Below are 21,747 nucleotides of genomic sequence, written 5' to 3' on the forward strand. Positions count from 1 at the left end.
AGGGCCTGGACCCTTCCGGCCGAATCGGGGGGTGGGGGTGGGGGTGGGGGTGGGGGGGAGGGGGTTGATGGTCTTAACCCAGGGTAGACAGTTTTCCTTAGGTCTTCTTAGACTATTAATTTTTTTTCCTACCAGGTACATGCGTCCTCCGAGTCCAAGTTCCGTCGCGTCTATATCGCCAGAAGTGGCGTCTGCGACGTACACTACCAGATCCAGAATTAGCTGGACATTGACTTGTCCGATGACATCATGGCTCAGAGTTAGCATTCATTTCCAAATCGGAATTTTGGAAAAATTTCCGAAATCGGAATCGTAATCATGATCGTTTCCGTTATGATGAGATCGCGTAGAACAGTAACTCATTTCATCTTCCTGGGGTTATTTAAATTTTATCTATCTATTTTTATTTATTTATTTATTTATTTCACATTTCATTGCATTTTTGTAATCAATAAAAAGAAAAGAGAGAATTCAGAGAAGTAAAAACCCGTTTTAAATGTGTGCTTTCTCTCTCTATCTCTCTCTTCGAGTTTATATTTCAGATCACATAGTGAAGTGATACCTTTTGATTGATTTGAACAGACACCTACGACTTATTCTCACTAAATTCCGATTTGGTATCTCTGAATTAAACATACGATAGATATCGTTATAAATCCATATATCATTCTGATTTAATGTGTCCTTTGTGCGGAGAGGGTGAAGTCCATTTTGTTTTGAAATGTCCTGTCCTAAATGACCTCCGAATCCAGCTCATTCCTAAAAAATATTATGCATATCCGTATACGTTTCGACTGTGTTTACTGATGTCATCGGTGGATGAAAACACTATACGTAGTTTTGCTTTGTTTCTCTCTAAAGCATTTCATTTAAGAGAGACACTTATATCCTAGTTTTATTGGAGCTTGTTATGGAATATGCTGCACTGTTTGCATTAACAATTACAATGACACATACAAAACAAAATTTTGTTGTTGCCCCCTGTTCATATGGGGCTATGGCCTTGACTGAATAAACCATCTTCTATCTCTCTCTCTCTCTCTCTCTGTGCCAGTGTGTGTGTGTGTGTGTGTGTGTGTGTGTGTGTGTGTGTGTGTGTGTGTGTGTGTGTGTGTGACGTGAATGTGTGTCAGTGTGTGTGCGTACTATGCATAAGTTCGTGCGTGAACTGGTGCGTGTATTTGCAACTTGAAGTGTAATTACTCATGAGCCGGTAAGTACGTATTATAGCCTGCATACGTGTACATGTGCTTGTGTGCATGTGCAGTGTGTCATGTTGACCGTCATATGCAGTGTTTACACGACACTGCAAACGCGTCTTTCAGTCTCTAAAAACACACACACCAATATTATGAATTTTACTCATTTGAAGATAATATCATTTGCACTGATTTTGTATTGTACTGATAATTTCGAAAAACAAAAGAAATTGACAAAAAACAACAACAAAAAAACATGGGTCTTATCTATTCACACACACACACATACACACACACTACACACACAGGCACACACACGCGCGCAAACGCAAGTACACACGCAGCTGGCACGCGTGCGCGCCGCGCGAGATCACGCACACATACACCGTGACGCACGTACGCACACGGCACACACACACACACACACACACCACGTACTCGCGGGCAGATGTAGCAAATGTTTTGTGGGAGAAAAACGGGCAGGGAGGCGAACTGAGGGGGGCGGGGTTTTTTTTTGGGGGGGGGGGTGCGGGGGGGGGGGGGGGGCATTGTCGGCGGAGGGGACGTTTCAGGACACAAGGCGGGGGGAAGGGGGGGGGAGCATTTTCAGGGTAGGGAAGACATTTCAGAACGAGGCTAAATCGCAAGAAGGGGGACATTTTGGCCGCTGGAAATGTCATTATGAACGGCGAGAAAGTCCCCTGGGGACATTTCCAGCGGTCAAATAGTCCCCGGTGGACGTTTCCAGGTGGCGGACAATCTGGGATACTACACCGAAAACTACCAAAACAAATTTCTCCATGCCGGAAACTACCCAAAGTCAAGATGTTCTGTGCCGAATTTCCGGCATATGCCGGACGACTTGCACCCCTATGATTTGCTCCACGAGCTTTCCAGCAATGTTTTGCATGGTTAGGATTCGGTAGCCGCTTACCTGACGATGGTCCTTTCCTGGGTTTGGTATGGGTTTTATATAAGAAGCTGTGTGTCGAGTCCTCCGGCGCATGTCCAATTGTTAATCAATATCAAAAAAACAAAAGAAAACAAAAACGTTGGAATGTTCGAGTAAATTATGAAAAAAAGGGCTTTCTGTCTCATGAAAAAACACCACCCAATAATTTTGTGGAGGGGTTCGGAATGAAATAACGGACTAAAGCCAGTGTATGTCGACGTGGACAGTAAGACTTTGATGGCCTTATCAAATCGGCCACCCCATCTTGTTTTTCACGTTGACGCATGCGTGTAGGCTGTTTACATGTAAGGCAATACCACGTGACCGAGAAAATGGCGACGATTGTGTTGCTCAAACGTCCTTGACTCTCAATCACTTGGCTTCGTCTGATTTCCGACAACCACAACGTCCGCCTTCATCGTTACAGTGATGCTTGGAAGCAAAAGCTGTCTTTCTGACTGACTGACTGTTGATACACGTGCTCAAGTTAGTCCAGCAGCGACCGACGAGAAATATATGTAGCATGAAGTCTGTGTAGTTCGAATTTCACCAAGTCAGGGTGACTGACCAGAGATTATCGTTCACCGTCTGTGTGAAAATGGAAGTTCATTATGAGTTGTTCATTTACTTTTGGTGGTGACGAGACTGTTTTTAAGTGGAAAAAGTATGTGTTTACTGTCTTCCAGCCGTAACATTTTAGTAACTGTCATTTGGCCTGTCAGTTTCACTCAGTTTTCACACAACACGCATCGCGCAAAATATTAAGGATTGTCGACAATCACAATGGATGACCGTATCAGTACCTCGAGTGGGGGGTTGCGACATTTTGAGATGCCAGGGTCCGATATCCAGTTGACAGGCTACCTGAAAAAGATGAAAGTAAGTGAAAAGTGCTGTCCAGTTTTCTTTGACGTTTTGTTCTTTTATCGTCTGTTGTCTCCAACAAAGTTCAAGTTCGATGACAGTTGTTTATTAATGTGTCAGAATACAGATAAATTTATACAGATCTGTATCTATCTGTATTATATATATATATATATATATATATATACACACACACATATACGTGTGTGTGTGTGTCTGGATCTGGATGATAAATTGATATGTGCAGTCAGCAGAATCCAATTATTCATTACTGGCATTCCTTAATTCCGAATGGACTGGGAGGAGAGTACTTTTTTTTCTCCTTCAAGTTATATCATCAATGTCTTGTGTAAAATGTATGCATTGTACAAGTTCTATTATAAAATTACATACAGCCAGATGATTGAAATTATTTGACATTGTGTTGTCATACCAGTGTGTGTGTGTGTGTGTGTGTAATGAAAACTACAATATTCACTGAAGGATTTAAACAAGACCGTGCAAACTGGATACTAGTACTATCTCTGAAGAGGTGTGAATGAAACTAAAAAAGGAGCAAGTCTGCTTAGTGTGTTACAGTAAGACCATTCCTTGAATTATGAAGTGCATGATTATGATCATTTTAAAAATTAACAATGATTTTATAATGGTGTTGTCATCATTTTCTCAACAATAGATTATCGTAAGAATTATTGAAATAAAGTAACAGGAAGAAAAATTTTATCAATTTATGCCATTCAGTGATTCACTTATTGTTTTCTTGGCTAAGATAAAGGTCAAGGCCTTGCACAGTAATTTAATTTGTCAAACTTTGTGAAAACATCTGGGACGTGTACAGACCTTGTTCATTAGAAAAAAATTGAGTAATTTGCCCTTGATAAAGCCGGAAAGAGAATTCGTGAGAAGTCTCTGAAAGTGAAAGTTGTGAGTTCATCGATTGTACAGCAGATTTGACAACAAGCAATGAACAAAAGGAAATAAAAAATGGGAGGTTGGGCATGCAAATGTAAATAAATGCAAATATTTTCACTAAGAATTTACAGCACTACCAGTTTCTAAAAAATGGCATCAAAGAGAAAACTGGTATACATGCGTTAATCCTTTGGCCAGTCGTTAGATACAATGAACTTACAGGTTTCCATAAAAGAAATACATATTTAACCTGGTGAAAGCACAGGCATATCCATTTTGGGTAAACAGGCCAGCTGATTGTACCAGACTGGTGTGTCTGAATGTCTGGAAATCTTGAGAAGACTTATCAATGCACGTCACTTGTAATGATGTATGAGTACTGTATGCACACATGCATGCATGCTACACCACAAGATGAAATCATTCTTTACTTGCAGTTAATCATCAATCATCAATGTAACTGTGATGAAACACACATGAATCAGTCTTGATGATGATTATCTTTAATCAAATTCCATGCACAGCTCCACCACTCTTTTCCCCACAATTTACATGCGAAACTGCACCACTCATTTCCCCACATATTTCCATGCCCCACTCCAACACTCTCATCCCCACAATATGTATTAAAGCTACTCCAGTTAAAAAAAAAAAGAAGAAAAAGTAATGTGATAGAAAAACCAGAAAAAGATCAAATTCATTGGAACAGCAATGGCCATTTTCTCAGACACACACACACACACACACACACACACACACACACACACACACACACACACACACACTCACTCACTCACTCACTCACTCACACTCACTCGTGCTATGTAGCAACAATATGAAATACTAGAATGTATATAGATTTGTGCCACTTATCAATTGTCCGTTTTTTGTTTTTTTAAAAAAATACTCTTTCGGTTCTTTAATTTTCATGGATACAAGAGCACTTTCAGTTTCAGTGGGTGGAGTCGCCATATTGCCTTATCCGGACATCCCAGTGTGAAGGGGTTGAACTTTTCACTGACTTCCGGTTTCCTAACGAACAATAGACCTTGAACTTGTTAGTCGTGCAAAGATTTTCAGTTGTTGCGGAACCAGAAACAAGAAGGCGAAGTCAAGTCAGTTTCTGCTGTCACAGAGACATTTCTGCTGTCACAGCGACATAAACCTCCCACAGGTTTTTAACAACTGAACTGAAGAAAAAAGTATCGCTCCTGTGTGTGACCCATTCATTCAGAATCTGTATACATTCTAACATTTCATATTGTTGCTACATACTATGAGTGAGTGAGTGTGTGTGTGTTTCGTGTGTGTGTGTGTGTGTGCGCGCGTGCGTGCGCGCCTTCTAAAAACAGATTTCAGACTTGAGAAAAAGGCCATTGCTCATTTGCTGTTCCAATGAATTTGATCTTTTTCTGGCTTTTCTATCACTTGACTTTTTAATACATACTGTGGGGAGGAGAGTGTTGGAGTTGAGCATGGAAATCTGTGGGCAAATGAGTGGTGCAATTTAGCATGGAAATTGTGGGGAGAAGAGTGGTGGAGCTGTGCATGGAATTTGATTAAAGATAATCATCATCAAGACTGATTCATGTGTGTTTCATCACAGTTGCATTGATGATTAACTGCAAGTAAAGAATGATTTCATCTTATGGTGTAACATGCATGCATGTGTGTATACAGTACTAACTCACTCATCATTACAAGTGACATGCATTGAGAAGTCTTTTCAAGACTCCCAGACATTCAGACACACCAGTCTGGTACAATCAGCTGGCCTGTTTACCCAAAATGGATATGCCTGTACTTTCACCAGATTAGAATATGTATTTCTTTTATGGAAACCTGTAACTATAAGTTCATTGTATCTAAAAACTGGCCAAAGGATTAACACATACAATGTACATACCAGTTTTCTCTTTGATGCCATTTTTTTTTAGAAACTAGTAGTGCTGTAAATTCTTAGTGGAAATATTTGCATTTATTTACAGTTGCGTGCCCCACCTCCCATCTTTTATTTCCTGTATTTTTTTTAGTCGTGTATATATATATATATATATATATATATATATAGATATATATATAGATATATATATATATTTCATTTGCTTATTGCTTGTTGTCAAATCTGTACAATCAGATTTGTACTGTTTACAAAATGCAGTGTAAACAGGTCTGAGTCAAACTCAAACAGACTTGAAGAAAATCACTTTTTTTTTTTTTTTTTTAAAGATATTTTCTTTTATTTTTTTGTGTCATTCATTCATACCTAAATGCTAAACAATGAACAATTGTCTAAACAATTTGAGTTATTTATGATGTGACCACCATTTAGTTTTGGATGTTGTGCATGTGTGTGTGTGTGTGTGTGTGTGTGTGTGTGTGTGTGTGTGTGTGTGATATACATCTGTATCAAAGTACAATGTCTACATTCACAAAGTTTTTTTGTTTGTTTCCATGATCAGAAAGAAAAAAAACAAAACTCTGCAGTGAATCTTAACTGGTTTGAACCACACTGCACCCACCCTACCCCCTCACCTTTTTCCCTCAAAGAGAAGAAAAAAACGAAAAAAAAATCACAGCTAGTTTCTGAAGTCTTATTGAAATGCACCATTTGATCAATATCATTAGCAAGCAGTGGGTATAAGCTTTGGCTGTTGAAATCAAATTATCTCTTGTATACAAGTGATGACCATGTATATATTGCAAAAAATCAACATTATAAAGCTTTGACTGTTGAAATCAAATTATCTCTTGTATACAACTACAAGTGATGACCATGTATATATTGCAAAAAATCAACATTATATCAGATAAATATAAACAGTTGCAATATTTGTTTGCATCAGTGTGAAAAAAAATATCAGGAGCATTCTAACTCCACAATTCCCAAGAAGAAAGCTGTAAAAAAAATCTTCATACACAGATGATAATCTTGACTGTTACACAATTTGTCAATACCAGTGAGCCTTCTGAATCAGTCCGCTCTCAACTAACACACACACACACACACACACACACACACACACACTCTCTACAAATTGACACCCACTACTGTGACCGCCCTTCAGTCTAAATTTTATGACAAAACAGTCTTCAAGGCCCTAATAAGTCATCTTTCACTGTGTCATCAGTGTCAGATTGGTGTAAAGGGGGAAACAAAGTTGACATACTTTCACTTCCAAATTTGTTAAATTTTGTAAAATTACTCAATTTACTGTCAGCAGCATTGGTTTCTACTGCTGATGCAGAAGTGGCAGTGATGTCTTCTTGGATTTGTACATCTGACAGCAGTGACAAAAAAAGAGAGAAAAGAATATATAATTATAGCTTGAATGTTATGACATTTGTTTTAGTTACACATTTTCAGTCAAACTTCATACAACCCCCAAAATGTGTTAGATCTATTCACTGCATTATGCATGTGCAGAATCTCAAGCCAGTGAGTTGTTTAAATTTGCCACAATAACTATGACTTATCTATCTTTCTGTGTGTGTGTGTGTGTGTGTGTGAGAGGGAGAGAGAGAGAGAGAGAGTGTGTGTGTGTAAACATTCACATTGCCTGTGGAAGTAGCAAGGATCTCACTGTCTCAGTATCATTGTTCAGCACTTTCTGAAAATGTGCAAGCATTTCCACTTGAAAGAAGTATGCGCTGACAAACGTTGTATAGTGCAACTGCAAATACTTTGTAGTGTTTGTTTCAGGGGTACACTAGTCAGTTTTGTACTATGTGTCAGAGATGCATATATCTGTGCTGAATAAATATCACAGCTAAGATTCTTATGTGACCAAAAAAACAACAAACAAACAAAAACACACACAAAAAAACCAACCACCAAACCTCATCTGCTGAGGCAGCATTGTTCGGGGATTCCTCATTCCAATACTCAACTGCTCCACTTGCACGCGTGGCTGCTGTGTGGTTGGAACTGTCAGCAACACCATTGAAGTCTTCGACCCCTCGGTCAGCCTTTGTGTCGACGGCGCTTACCCGAGGTGATGCCTCCTCTGACCTCCTCTCCATAGTCACCAAAGCAAGGAGGGAGGGAATTGAGACTTTGTATGACTTTTGCTGGAAGAAATGGTTGCGGTGATGTACGGCTCGGGATGTTCCCCCTATTAACCCTATGAGCATGCAGCTGGCCAACTTTCTGGCTCACTGCTCCTCGGTTCTCAACCTGTCTGCTAGTTCTGTGTGAGGGTACAGGTCTGCCATCTGTACCACAATCAACAGCTAGATGGTTCCGCCTTTGAAGCGGATTTCCTGCTCAGAGAGGTGGCTAGGGGCGCCTCTCTGAAGGAAGCTAGAAACCCCAGAAGAGTGCCCCTCTGGGACTTGTTCCTGGTGCTGGATTTCATTTGAAAACAACTCTTCAAGCCATTGGGTACTATTCCTTTCGACTTACTCACCCTCAAGACCACTTTCCTTCTGTTGCTGGCAGTGGGCCGTTGTGGAAGTGAGATTCACGGTCTTAGTGGAATGCCACAAGATCTGGCCTTCCACAGAGATGGTTCCATCACTCTTCGTTTCCTTCCAGAGTTCCCGGCTAAGAACCAAGACCCTGAGGTCCCTTCCCCCTCTCTGAGGGTCAGACCTTTGTCTGATATTCTTGCCCAAGATGATGAGGATAGGCATCTCTGCCCTGTTCGGTGTCTCAAATACTATTGGGATAGGTCTCGCCATAGGTGTTCTTCTCAGAGGCGTCTTCTCATCTCCCTCAATGAGAATTACAAGAAAGACATCGCTACAGGCACCATTTTCCGCTGGGTTTCCCAAGTCATTCGTAGAGCCTACTCCCATTCTCACAGGGATATCAGCTGTTTTAATGCCAGAGCTCACGAAGTGCGGGCCATAGCTACTTCGTCTGCTTTCCAGCACTCGGTGCCACTGCCATGTCTTGGAGGCAGCCTTCTGGTGGTCTGAGAATCCCTTCATCAACTTCTACCTCAGGGATTTCTGTATAACTAGCCGTAGGGCTGACGGTTCCAAGGGGATTTCCTTTGTTGCAGCTAACATTGCCGTCTCGGTTACAAGGGCTCCACAGTAGGCGTTGCCCTCCTCCATTTGCTTTAAATTCTGCATCAGTTTGACATGGTACAGTATATGACACCAAAAGGAGGAGTTTGTATTATACTCCATGTTTGGTGATACATATACTTATCAGGTCAAACTCAAATGCCCGCCTGTCCGTCCCCGTGTCTCTGCCGTTGTTCTCATGGGGCATTTTTCTCGATGGCCACGGAATGATTCAGCGCTTATAGCTTTTAGAGGTGTTTGACTTGCTAAGAGCAGACCGGGCAAAACGGGTTGTCTTTTGACTATTAGCCGCGCAAAATTTGGCCAAGCAGAGCAAACTGATAGGCCTAGTTTGCATCAGTTTGACATGGTAAGTATATGTATCACCAAACATGGAGTATAAACTATAATACAAACTCCTCCTTTTTGAGTTTTTGAAACATGAAAAATGAATATTCGATTCAAAATGTCACATACCATGCTTGTTTTGAAGACCTTGTTTGTAAAAAGTGAAAGAATATCATTGCCACTGAGGGTGCAGTCTTTTTCAGTTCTCAAAGTGATTCTGAGCTCGCCATGCACTTTGCAATCGGTTCGTGGCTTCGTTGCAATGTCACCTTTTTCCTTTGAAGTTCGAACAGCACACACAGTACTTCTTTCCTCCAGTTTTCCCCAGACCCATTGTGAAGCATTTACACAAGTACAATTGACGAACTCGCAACTTTCACTTTTAGAGACTTCCCACGAATTCTCTTTCTGGCTTAAGGGCAAATTACTCTTTTTTTTTCTTCTAACAAACAAGGTCTGTAGCAGAAGCCAACAAAAACTTAAAACCAGAAGGTATGGTTCAGGGTATACTTTAGAATAAAAACTGACATGAAAATGATGACTGTTGACAGGTTGAATGTTACAATTAGATTATAAAAAACCCACACAAATCTTTCAAACTTGGTTTTATCATTCCATGTTATTCTGTCAGTGTGTGCTGCATAAATGATGCTGAGCTGTTACTTTCCGTTCTTTGTAGTATCAGACTCAGAGAGAGAGAGAGGGTGGGAGGGGCGGGTTGTTAGATAACAGAACAAGAGATGAGAGACAGAGGTAAAAGAGGAGGTGAGCAAATAACCTAGATGTAGAAAGAGAAATAAAGATAGAGAATCATAATTCATAGATTTTTCATTTATTGTAAGAAACGTTACACACATTTCACACACACACACGCACGTGCGTGTGCGCAGACACACACACACAGTGACACACATAGTATAGTATAACATGTACATTATGATATGATACTGGCACTGTTGCATGGAGATATGGATAAAGAATGATGTAATAGTGTACAACATTATTTCAAAATTATGTACAACATCCATATTGTAAAATTGTGACTGGCAGTTACAAGTATCGATTTTACAATATGGATGTTTTACATAACTTGTTCAATATAATAATCTAACTATCCTGTTATTTTCTTACGTTGAAGTGCGTGCTATTTAAGAACATGTCTTTTTCTTCTTTGAAAAAAAACAACAACCACCCCACAAAACCTGCCATTCGGCAGTTAATGAAGTTTTTATAGTAACATGTAATGTTATTCTATACATATAATATACTGTATGTCACTGTGTGTGTATGTACATATGTGAGGAGGGGGTGGAAGGGTTGAGGGTGTGTTTGGAAATGAAGCCACTGTCTTGTATTACTTGCTTGTGTGTATTTTGCTGTATATTGAGTTAGGTTTTTGAGCTTGTGTGGTGTGTGTGTGTGTGTGTGTGTGTGTGCTGGACTTGGCTATGGGCTGAGATACTGTGTTGTGTGAGTGACAAGCCTATGGAAGCACAATTAATTTCCAGTTGGATGAATAAAGATTTTTTGTGCAAGTTTTGTAGTGGGCATAAATTAATGTTTTACCAAATGCGTTTAGAAGAAAGAGAAGCAATTCAGTAAAACTTTGGTTGTGTCATTCCACATTTCTCATCAATTTTTCACTAAAATTTAGAAATTTACTTAGTGAATTTTGATGCAGAAATGGGTCAAGCTAAAGGATAAAAAAAAAGTTTTGTTGAATATTTTCTCTTTGTATTAAGTAGAAAATAAATACCAGCCGCCATGGTGAAGTGGTTAGTGTCGGGGACCAACAGCTGGGAGGACGTGGGTTTGAATCGCAGCAGAAGTGGGTTTTTCGGCCTGCTGCTGGCTCCTACCAGAGTTGAGTGTGCTGTGGGCTTAAATGGGAAGGCTGGGACCACACAGTAGAGTATCATTCACTTTATAGATGCGTCTTTGGATTTGTTGTTCTAATTTCCTGACCAAACTGCAAGTGTCTATATATAGATCTCTCGGGTCTGGTTGGTGCTGGGAAATCATTATGACTGGAAGCATACAGTGTTGACACGTAGTCCCAAACCTAAATGGACTTCCATAGCAGCAACAGCAGCAGCAACATCATTATCGTCATCCCTCACCTCCTTCATCATCAGTACATATTGTGTATATATATATATATATATATATATATATATATATATATATAATTTTTTTAAAAGCCCCAAATTGTGTAGCCTTTCATGACCTGCTTTCATGGTGACCTCAGTTTCAATACTCCTCCACTTCCGCGCTTGGTATGAGTCTTGTCAAGGACTTCAGTGTCTGTGAGTTCATGGGGAACTGCTGCTGGAGGGACATGGTGGTGGTCTCCACTCTGGGTGGAGATAATCTGGCTCTGCGACTAAGCCATTATTGTCATCAGTAGGGGGCTTAGTAGGTGGTGTCCTAAGTACGTTAAATCAGAACAGGCATTACCGAACACCACGAAAGTGGCTCAGCAGCAGTGCAGGGTCTCCTCTGGTGTGTGGCCTCCTGACAACCTTACAATGTTACATTGATGGTTCCCTATGGACTGCTGGCATTGGAACTGCGATAGACGAACCCAGGTGTGGCTGTGTATTCATTGGGGACTCAGAATAAAGGGTTTGGGGGTATTGCCACTGAAACGGTGCAGATGATTGGGCATAAAAAAAAAAAAAAAAAAAAAATGAGAAGAAAGACAAAGTAAAGGTTGTGAATGATCCACAGTTAATTTCACTGTTTAATTGAAACATTATTCATTTAAGTTACTTGTGTTGTACTAAGTTGTAGTTGTAAGGACTTTAGAATGAAGCTTTAAGTGAACAGTCAGACCAGCATAACTGATATTTAAAAAAAAAGTCCCTGTACCTTTATGCATAAAAGTATGTTTTTGTTTTATTTAATTTTTTTGTTATTATTATTTTTTTTATATTCCCCTTCACTAAATGGTGAGCAGTCATTAGGGTTCAAGACATTCACTGATTCAGCAGCTCTAAAGTCTGTCTACACACCTCACTCTCTCTGCCACCCAGTTCTCATTGGAGAAGTAAAATGAATTACATTTAAACTGCAATAATGAGTCAACAAATTTTGAATGGGTTTATCATATTGTGGTTATCTGTAGAAAATTAGAGTTCATACAAGTTATAGAAAGTGATTGATGCACAAAGAGTTGAGAGCAGGGTGCTGTCTTCATGGTGGAGTAAAAATAGTCTTTCACGTAAAAGCCCACTCATGTACGTATACGACTACGAGTGAACGTGGGAGTTGCAGCCCATGAACGAAGAAAAAGAAGAAGACCTGATAAACATGATTGTTATTATTACAAAATATAACAAAAGAAGAATGTTAATGTTCAGTTCTCATCCCAAGCAGATGGGGTGAAGGGCAGTCTGTGAAAGGTTGTTGTCATATATATCAAGTGTCGCTGTCAGAGAATTGGAAAAAAATCTATTTCCAATATATAAAAATCAGTTTGTTGGATGAAAAATGAAATGAAACCGTATGTTTGAATTACTGAACAAACATTTTTCTTTGCAACTATGAATTATATTTTGATTTTTCATTGTCAATATTAAGCTGAACAATCATGCAGTTTGTGCAACAGAACTGGTGTTTGCCTCAATCCTTCTGTCCCCTTCCTTCCAAGACCTTCCATTCCCCAGTGCTATTGTGACATCACTATCACTTTGCTACTTAAATTTGTGTCACTAACAACCTCTTGTGATGTCAGGCAGTTTGGGATCCTCATATTATTGGCAAACTCGATTTTTTGTTCTCTTTCAGGTTGTGCATAAGCAGTGTTCGCACTGCATATTCCAAAGGTCAAAGGATTAAATGATTTTGCGCTCTGTGGGATTGTTTTCATTTAGTTGGTTTACTGAATTTTGAAGGGGAAAGAAAGCTAGAATGGCTACTGAAGTAATTGTGTCCTCTGCTTTTGAGTGTTTTTCAGTTGTATAGAAGATAGTAGACACTCTCTCTCTCTCTCTCTCTCTCTCTCTCTCTGTGTGTGTTTGCAAATGAATTAGGTTGTAGAGGCATTCATTTGTCACATGATTTTGTGTGTGGGTGGGTGTGCACGTGCAAACACACACACACACACACACACATACATGTACATGTATACACACAGAGGTCAAAATACAATCAGAATACTCATTCAGTCCGTCACCGAATGACCCATCTGCACCTCTCTCTCTCCCTCCCCTTCCCTACCTCCCCTCTCAGAGCTCTAGAGAAAGAGACAGATAGAGAGTTCTCTCATTCATCATGTAAGCACACTATGCATAAGATTAGAATGAGTGTTCATGTACGTCACTCTGTGTGTGTGTGTGTGTGTGGTTGTGTGTGTGTGTGTGTGTGTGTGTGTGTGATTTCACATATTTTTTATATTTGTACTTGCACATAATTTAATCATGTTTACTGTATGAGCAGCAACATCCACAGATAATGAGCTTCGTAAAAACAGAGCGTCTGGGTTTGTATAATACGTTTCAATGTCCGCGAGGGGAGAGCCAAGAGAGAGAGAGAGAGAGAGGGGTGGGGACGGGGGGGGGGGGGGGGGGGGGTTCTTGCATAATTTTTCCGTCCGCTCAACTGACCGACGTCTGATGTTTACGAGCATATCAGCCTCCATTTCTTCACCTCTGACCCCGCGGCTAACGGCAAGCCGCCCCTGACTGTTGCAAGTAGTAGGTTACCATGCGTTACGATGCTGTTACGCAGCGTCGCCATGTCAGCGGTTCACCTACTTATTGAAAATGAACTTGTTTACTTTTTGTTGTTGTTGTTGGAGAAAACGAAGTAGGCCGACATGAACGGCTTAGTGCTAAACTGCACTTAATTTTATTCAGTGTTTTTTTTTGTTTTGTGTTTTTTCCAAACTGACACATGAGGACTGTGTACAGTCATTTGTCAGTCCGTTTCATAAACTTGTGTGTTTGTCATTGCAGGATGGGCAAGCAGATGGGCGGTGGAGAGATTTTGGTGTTGTGGGGGGCGGAGGTAGGGGGGTGGGAAGCGGAGGGGTGTCATGTTTATCTGTGTGGTAGCTTTCTCAAGTTTTGAAATGTAAACAACATTCTTGACGTGAACGAGGTCAGTTTGTTTGCAACGTGTTGCAGTTCTTTTGAATTTGTATTATTTTGTTTTAATTAGAGCCCAATCCTGAATAGGTGTTGTTATTTGACTCTTACAGTTTTATCAGACTATGCAATATGATAGATCTGAACATAGAGATGGTGAGGAGATTTTTTTCTTTGTGTGTGTGGGGTGTTGGTGGTGGTAAATTATTGTTGTGGTAGGAGTGATAGAAGAAGAGGTGATTGAAATGGTAACCAGAAAAAAAACAACATTAGATAAAGTGAAGAGTTTGTCAGCAAGGCCACCCAAATTTTTGCTTGCCATCCGTAAGTAAAAAGACGTTTACTAAAAAGGTGTAGTACAAACAGCCTGTGACAACTGCTGACTTTTAATCAGACTAGCATAATTATTCAGAACACCACATCATTTTCAGACTTAACTGCAAAATCTGCCGGTTAGTCTCTCACACAAACTCAGAAACTGTCATACACTCATGTGTACACACAATCACACAAGCAGCAGTGTGAGCGAGTGTAGTTGAGAATGTAATGATGCGTCCACTTTTTTTACTTCTGCCAAAAAATATTTTCATCTATCCATAAAGTTTGGGCCCATGTGGTTTTTGGTTTTCACTTTTTTTTCTTCTTTTTTTTTCCTTTTTTAATTATTCATTAACAGAGTACATTGTCAGCACAGGCATATTGCAGTATCTTTCTTTGCATTTTGACAATTTCACTTCTTTGTTGTCATTTGCACAGAGGAAGCTGTACCAGTTACCATTAAATACTGAATTTGTGCAGCAGTTTGACAACGTAAGTCCAACAGAGTTCTGGATGTGCTGAAGAGTTTGAGGAACAGACTGAGGATAACCAATGAACTTATGAAGACAGTTGCAGTAGTTGAGACAATAAAGGATGTAACAAAATGTAAGTGACTAGTTGCTTCTTCTGTAAGAAGTGAACAAATTGAAGAGATTTGCTTAAGTTTGAAGTAGGCTAACTGGCAAGTTTTTGTGACATACTGTTTCAGCGATGGATTGCTGTCAAGGTCACAGACACAGAGAACTCGATTTTTCAGTCAGCCATGGGAGTGAAGTAGGAATAGAAATTGAAAGGGAAGTGGAAGGAGAATTTTTAAAGAAACAGATGGCTTCAATATTGTCACAATTTAAGTGTGTTGTATGACATCATCCAAGTTTCAGTATGAGAAAAACAAGCCTGTAAAGAGCTGAGGATAGCACGAACAGCAGATTTTATTATCAGAGTGTCGTCAGCAAATATTTACAAATGTGAGAGTTGAATTTTCAGAGTGATGATCTCTAACCAGAGCAACTTGATTTCTTTGAGAGAGGCAAGACCAAAACGAGTTGAGTGCTTTCCCACAAATTCTTAATCAATGTATTCTCAAGCCTGCTCTGTAGAATTTCATGATCAGTGATGTCAAAAGCGGTAGAAAGGTCCAAAAGTAGTAATACTGAAATTTAGTCTTCATCAAGAGATGTTAAAATGTCATTTGCAACATGAAGGGTGGCTGTTTCTGTGCTTTGTCCTGCATAGTGGGCAGACTGATGTGTGGAGAGAGAAGATGGTTGGAATCGCAGTGAGAGGAGAGCTGATGGTGGACTACTTTTTCAAGGATTTTTGACAAGAAAGTGTGGTTAGACCAGAGATAGACCAATAGTTTTTGAAAACATTGGTGTCAAGAGAACTTTTCTTTAGAAGAAGTTCAACAGTGATGCCATGGTATTGAATTTCCGGACAACCATGATTCGTTTATAATGTTGGTGATGGATCTACATACAGTCTGTATTTTTTTGTGATGCCAAACCCTGATTCAGATTTAATACCTGTAGTCACCTGGGACGTCGAATGATTGTCTGATCTGTTGGACTTATGATGGTGATTGCTTGTAACTTCTCACTAAGAAAAAAAAAGAAGAAAGGTTCATTATTGACACGTATCACTTTCTCAGTTTTTGATGTACATATCTATATTATATCTGTATGTATCTCTTCAGCAGTTGGTGGCACACTTGCTGCCCTGAGTCCCACTCAAACAATTTGCACACAAAATGACAGCTGAGCAAAAGCATATGTTGTTGGAGGGGAGGAATGGTGACACTGTTCTGTTGCAATACCACTTTGCACTCCTCAATACTGTGGAAGCTGACAGGTGATGGCCTGCTTTCCCTTTGTTTGCTTTCCGGGATTTGCTAAAGTATGGCCTTCCATTTTGTGCACTCACTCACTGACTACTTATTTCTGCTTGCTGTTTGTTTGTATATCAATCAGTTTCAAGTTTGATTTATCTGTTTTGATTCAGGATACATGTATTATGATTTAGGAGATATATAAAATATACTTACAGAAATATTTTCATCTTTCTCCGTAAAGTTTGGGTGCATGTTGTTTTTGGTTTTCACTTTTTCTTTTTTCTCTTTTCTTTTTCATTAACCGAGTACATTGTCAGCACAGGCATATTGCAGTATCTTTTTTTGCATTTTGACCTTTTCAGTTCTTTGTTGTTATTTGCACAGAGGAAGCAGTACCAGTAACCATTAATCACTGAACTCGTGCAGCAGTTTGGCAACCATCTTCTTTTTTTGAATTCATTTCCCCCAATCCTGTCTCAACAATTTCGACTCCGAGCACAGATTCCAGATTCATGTTTGGCATTTGAAACAGTATTGATGGTCTCAACAGACTGATACAATGATAGTTTGGATGAGAGCATCTGCACCAACCAGATCTCCATGCAGTAATTTTGCATTAAATAACCGCTGAGCAGAGTGGTCAGAACAGCTTCAGTGTCACACTTTTGACAGATGTTGTTAACATAATTGAGGTGGTAACCATAAAGCAATATTCTTAGGCTCATCAGCAGTCCATTAGTCATGCAGGTGTCATCCCAGCTTGTTTTAATATATATATATATGTATATGTATGTATAAATTCTGTTATCAACTGACTGCTTGCCATAACCTTGTTTTTGTTTGGAACCTTATTTACATTATGATTATCACAGCATAGCAAAAAGGGTGATAAGTCAGTTTTCAACAAGCCAGGTTTCAGTGTCCAATAGATGTTTTTTTTTTCTAACTTAATTTTATCTGATTTTAGCTGGCATGTTGAGGACAAGAGTTCAAAAATCTAAGACTGGGCTGTCAAAGGTGCTGTTGGATATGCTTTCTTCTTCTTGTGCTTGATGATGAAAATCAGTTTTCTGATTATTCTGTCAGGGTCCTCCCCCCCCCCCTCAATCCCCCGCCCTCTTTCTCTCTCTTTCAGCTCAAGATCAAAAATATATTTTTAAAGTGATTTATTATAACTATATAAGAAAATGGAAATTTCATATTGAGAGTTAAGCTGTCAGTGAGTAATTGTATTTCTAAGCAGAAGCAGTGGCTGTTTGTGTGTCTCAATAAAAAATAAACTGCAGCGTTTTTTGGTTGGAGATAAATGTATTGATGACAAAGTGTCTGGTCCATCCCATTGTAGAAATTATTTTACATTAATAAGCCAGTATTCCATTTCAGGCAAAAGTGGTTTACATTTCAACTAAGTGTGTGTGTGTGTGTGTGTGTGTGTGTGTGTGTGTGTGTGTGTAATATATATATATATATATATATATATATATATATATATATATATATATATATATATATATACATACATACATATCTGTAAATTGTATGCAAGTGTGCCCACCTGCATGTGCAAAGAAGAGGTAGAGAGAGGGATAGAGAGAAAGAAACGTTTACTTGGATGCAGCAGTGCCCTCTATTTTACTTCAGTATTTTGACATTATCTTCTGCTGTAATATTTTGACATTATCTTCTGTAGTAACATTGATGTTGGAGCACATATAGATAATGAGGCCAACACTCGGCTTATATCACAGATTGACTTAAGTTTACATTTGGGCCAACAGCAAAGTGAGAGCTGTGTTATCAATGGTTTCTCCAGTCAATGTTAAATCATTTACAGCTTAGTCTTTTGTGAAGGACTATGACTCTCAAACTAGGAGGCAAAATTGCACTGGCTCTTAGTGCTGCAGCCTTGTGGGCTATTTGGCCTTTGGGAACCATCCCAACACCGACTGTCCTAAAACCCTCTTGGCAGAGAGAGTGGGGATGTAACTTGGGCAAGACACTCTCCACTATAATCAAATTCTGGCCCAAATAGTCGGAACAGCAGTTGCCTCCTCTGCTGTTCTGATGGTCATAGTCGGACACGACTGACTATCATATATATAGATAATGACATGTATGTATACCTTGTAGACAAGACATTGCAGACAAGACACTCTCATGAAGAAGCCATATCCATGGGCGAAAATTTGAGAGGAAAAAAGAAAGTAGGACAGTCTTTTTCTTGCGTGTTTATCAAGCATTTTTGTTTTACATTTATGTCTATTATAATCTTGATATGTCTGTCTAGAGATTTGTCTGTCGATATATGTATATGTATATATATATATATATATATATATATATATATATATATATATATATCATTTATCTGTTTGTGTGAATTCTTTTAGTCATGTGGTCCAAGAAAATAAATCAAGATGCTACTTGATTTTACAATGATTTCTTTTGGAAAAAATTCAGATTGAAGAATGAGAAGCAAATGTAAGCAGTAAAGATACTTGAACCAGTTAAACTTAAAGATAGGTTGTTGCAAGCATCGTGGCACAGACCAGAAAGTAATTCTACCAAACATTGATCTGATTAATTTTGTTCCTCCACTGTTCTGTTTCTGTCCCTAGAGGAGGAAGGGGAGAGGGAGAGAGAGATCAATAAATTGTTTTTGTTGGGGAGAGGGGGGAGGGAAATAAATCAATTAAATGGGTGTTGCTTTGGGGGGAAGAAGGGGCATAAGGGGAAACAACAAATCAACAAAAGGATTGCTGTTGTTTTCTTGTTTTTGCATCGCCATTGTTGTTGTTATTGTTACCCCCTTTGATCTTCTCTTTTATTTTGCGTATTCTACAGTTCTGAGCTGTAATTTGTGCCACTCTCTCTCCCAGCATGTTTACAAGTACAACAGATTGGCACTGTAAAATTTTATGGAAACCACGAATGTATAGTTTTTGTTCAGATCGAAAAGTTGCCATGCGTGCTGCATCATTATTTTGAAATGGAATGGTTCATTGTGTCCTGTTTAATAGTGCATTTTACCGATGTCAGAATGCAATTCAGACTTTTCCTTACTCTCTTGGTAAGCATGTCCTTCTTGAGGTTGAGTAACCACAGTCAACATGTTGACTTACAGACTAATTCATTACTTATAGTTGTACTTGGAGGGATAGCATGCTGTATTTTGCAGTACTCAAAGTTACTGGTGTAAAAAATAGAATAAAATAAAAAAGAAAAGAAATATGAAATTTACCAATTCTATTTAATTTTACCAAAGCTGTTTTACTTTTAAGAGTAGCTGCATGGGAGCCAGCAAGCAACAAATTGTCACCTGTCATCCTGGCAAGAACCACTGCTAGCTCTGAACACAACCTGCTGTATCAGGCCTAAAATTCATCACTCTAGTCTAATAGGAAAAAAACAACAACCCACATCTTGTTCCTCTTGTTTTTTCCCCATTCCTGCCTCCATTGTCTCCCAGTCCCAGTTTCTCACCCATCTCTCCTCCCTCCCTCCCTCTCTCACTGTCTGTCTGTCCGTCTCTCATGTGTGTGTGTGTGTGTGTGCGTGTGTGTGTGTGTGAAGAGAGAGATGAGAGGAGAGGTAGTTCTACCCAAAACAAAAAATATTCCTTTTTATGTGGTTATCAAATCACTGCATGAGCACAGACAGCTCAGTTGTGACATTCCTTTCCAGTGCTGCATGCAGATCTAGATAGATCTTTATTTGTGTACAGCTTGAAATAACATTTATTATAACGAAATTTGAAATAGCGTTTACTGTAAACGATACCTGGTTTGACCATTTTTGTTACTAACTTAAAATCAGAAGATTGGTCTGAATTTGTATGTTTTGGTGGGTTTTATTGGTTTAAAAAAATTTTTTTTTAGTGGTTTGGAGGAGATATGCTGAAGCCCATAATGACCTACATTATCCATGAAATCTAAACTGTAACTTCAAAAAAGTTAATTGTAAGGCACCGGTTTCGGCTTTGTGGGGCAGTGGTTTGGAGAAGGTGAGTTTCGAAAGCTGATCTGGTGGGGTCAGGTTGGAAGCTGTTGTTTGGATAGCAGCGATCCACATAAACTGTTAAATGGAGGAAATTGCAGTCATTGGCTTCCGTTTGTACGCCAACCAAGCAGGCAGACTGACTGCCCACATCTGTTTGCCTCTATCATGTGCATGTGTGCCCCCACACCCCGCCCCCTCTGTCTCTCTCTCCCTTTGTCACTTGTGACTGCTACCTCCCTTTCGGGGACAACCACCTCTGGGTCCTCCAGAGTTCCCATACCTCATACCTCCTCATCACCCATCAGTCCTGCCGGGAGGTGAATTGGTGTTCGTGCCCTCCCAGTATGCACGAGTCCCTGTCTCCAACCAAGAGGCACTAAAATGGCTTAGTAAGCCTGCCTGCTTGGTCAAGGGTGCTGCTTCCATTCCCCGTCCTGGTTAGGAGTCCTTTGAGCCCCTGGAGCCTTCTCCTGGGGAAGTATGTAAACACTCATCCAAGGTTGGGGTGTTGTCTTCATATACCCCTAACCACCTTGCGTGTATGGAGGCATAGCCCTACAAGCAGGACTGGACATAGAGAGGATACTTTTCCCACAACACTTTCCCTTTTTAACTCCGCAGATCTTTCATTCAGGACGTTAGCCGAGTGGGACAAAGCGGCTTGTTGATGCCTGTTGGAGTTCTCCAAAGCATATATTTTCTTTGACGCTTTCCTCCACAGGGTATGGCATCCGGTTCCTCAGGGTATGGGGTAACCTTCTTCCTACCCTCAAGGCCTCTTCAGCTACCCGTATCTGATTATGTTTGGAAACAGAGTGGCCTTGGTCTGACAGTTGCGGCTGATGCAGCTACCAGCCTGCCCAGCCTGCATTTCATCTAGCTGCTTGCGAGATGTGAAGCTGTTCTCCATCTCTTCAACATCCCCTGAAGGAGAGGGCTACTCTACTGCCCATCCAGGCCCAGCAGCACTCCCTCTTTGGGCCGTGCGCGCCTCAGTGTGTCAGCCACAGGGCTGAGATTCCTGATTTCTTGTGGGCTGCGACTCCCATGTTCACTTGTACGCACAAGTGGGTTTTTACGTGTATGAACCGTTTTAGCCCCGCCATTTAGAAGTCGTACTTCAATTTTAAAGGGGGAGGAGGAGTGCATGCTAGATACGTTGTTTCTGTAACCTACTGAACGCTGACATGAATTACAGGATCTTTAGCATGTGTTTTT

General features: G+C 39.9%; 1 protein-coding gene across 3 annotated transcripts in view; it reads left to right on the forward strand.

The window, feature by feature from the left end:
- Nucleotides 1-2,483: 2,483 nt before the first annotated feature.
- Nucleotides 2,484-21,747, forward strand: part of LOC143291183 (uncharacterized) — an 88,800-nt gene continuing 69,536 nt past the window's right edge. For all 3 annotated transcript variants that reach the window (XM_076600901.1, XM_076600902.1, XM_076600906.1), the window contains exon 1: nt 2,484-3,030. In XM_076600901.1, coding sequence (XP_076457016.1) covers nt 2,935-3,030 — 96 coding nt within the window. In that variant the 5' untranslated portion in view covers nt 2,484-2,934. The remainder of the gene's footprint in view (nt 3,031-21,747) is intronic.

Source organism: Babylonia areolata, chromosome 16, assembly GCF_041734735.1.
Source record: "Babylonia areolata isolate BAREFJ2019XMU chromosome 16, ASM4173473v1, whole genome shotgun sequence".
NCBI lineage: Eukaryota > Metazoa > Mollusca > Gastropoda > Neogastropoda > Buccinidae > Babylonia > Babylonia areolata.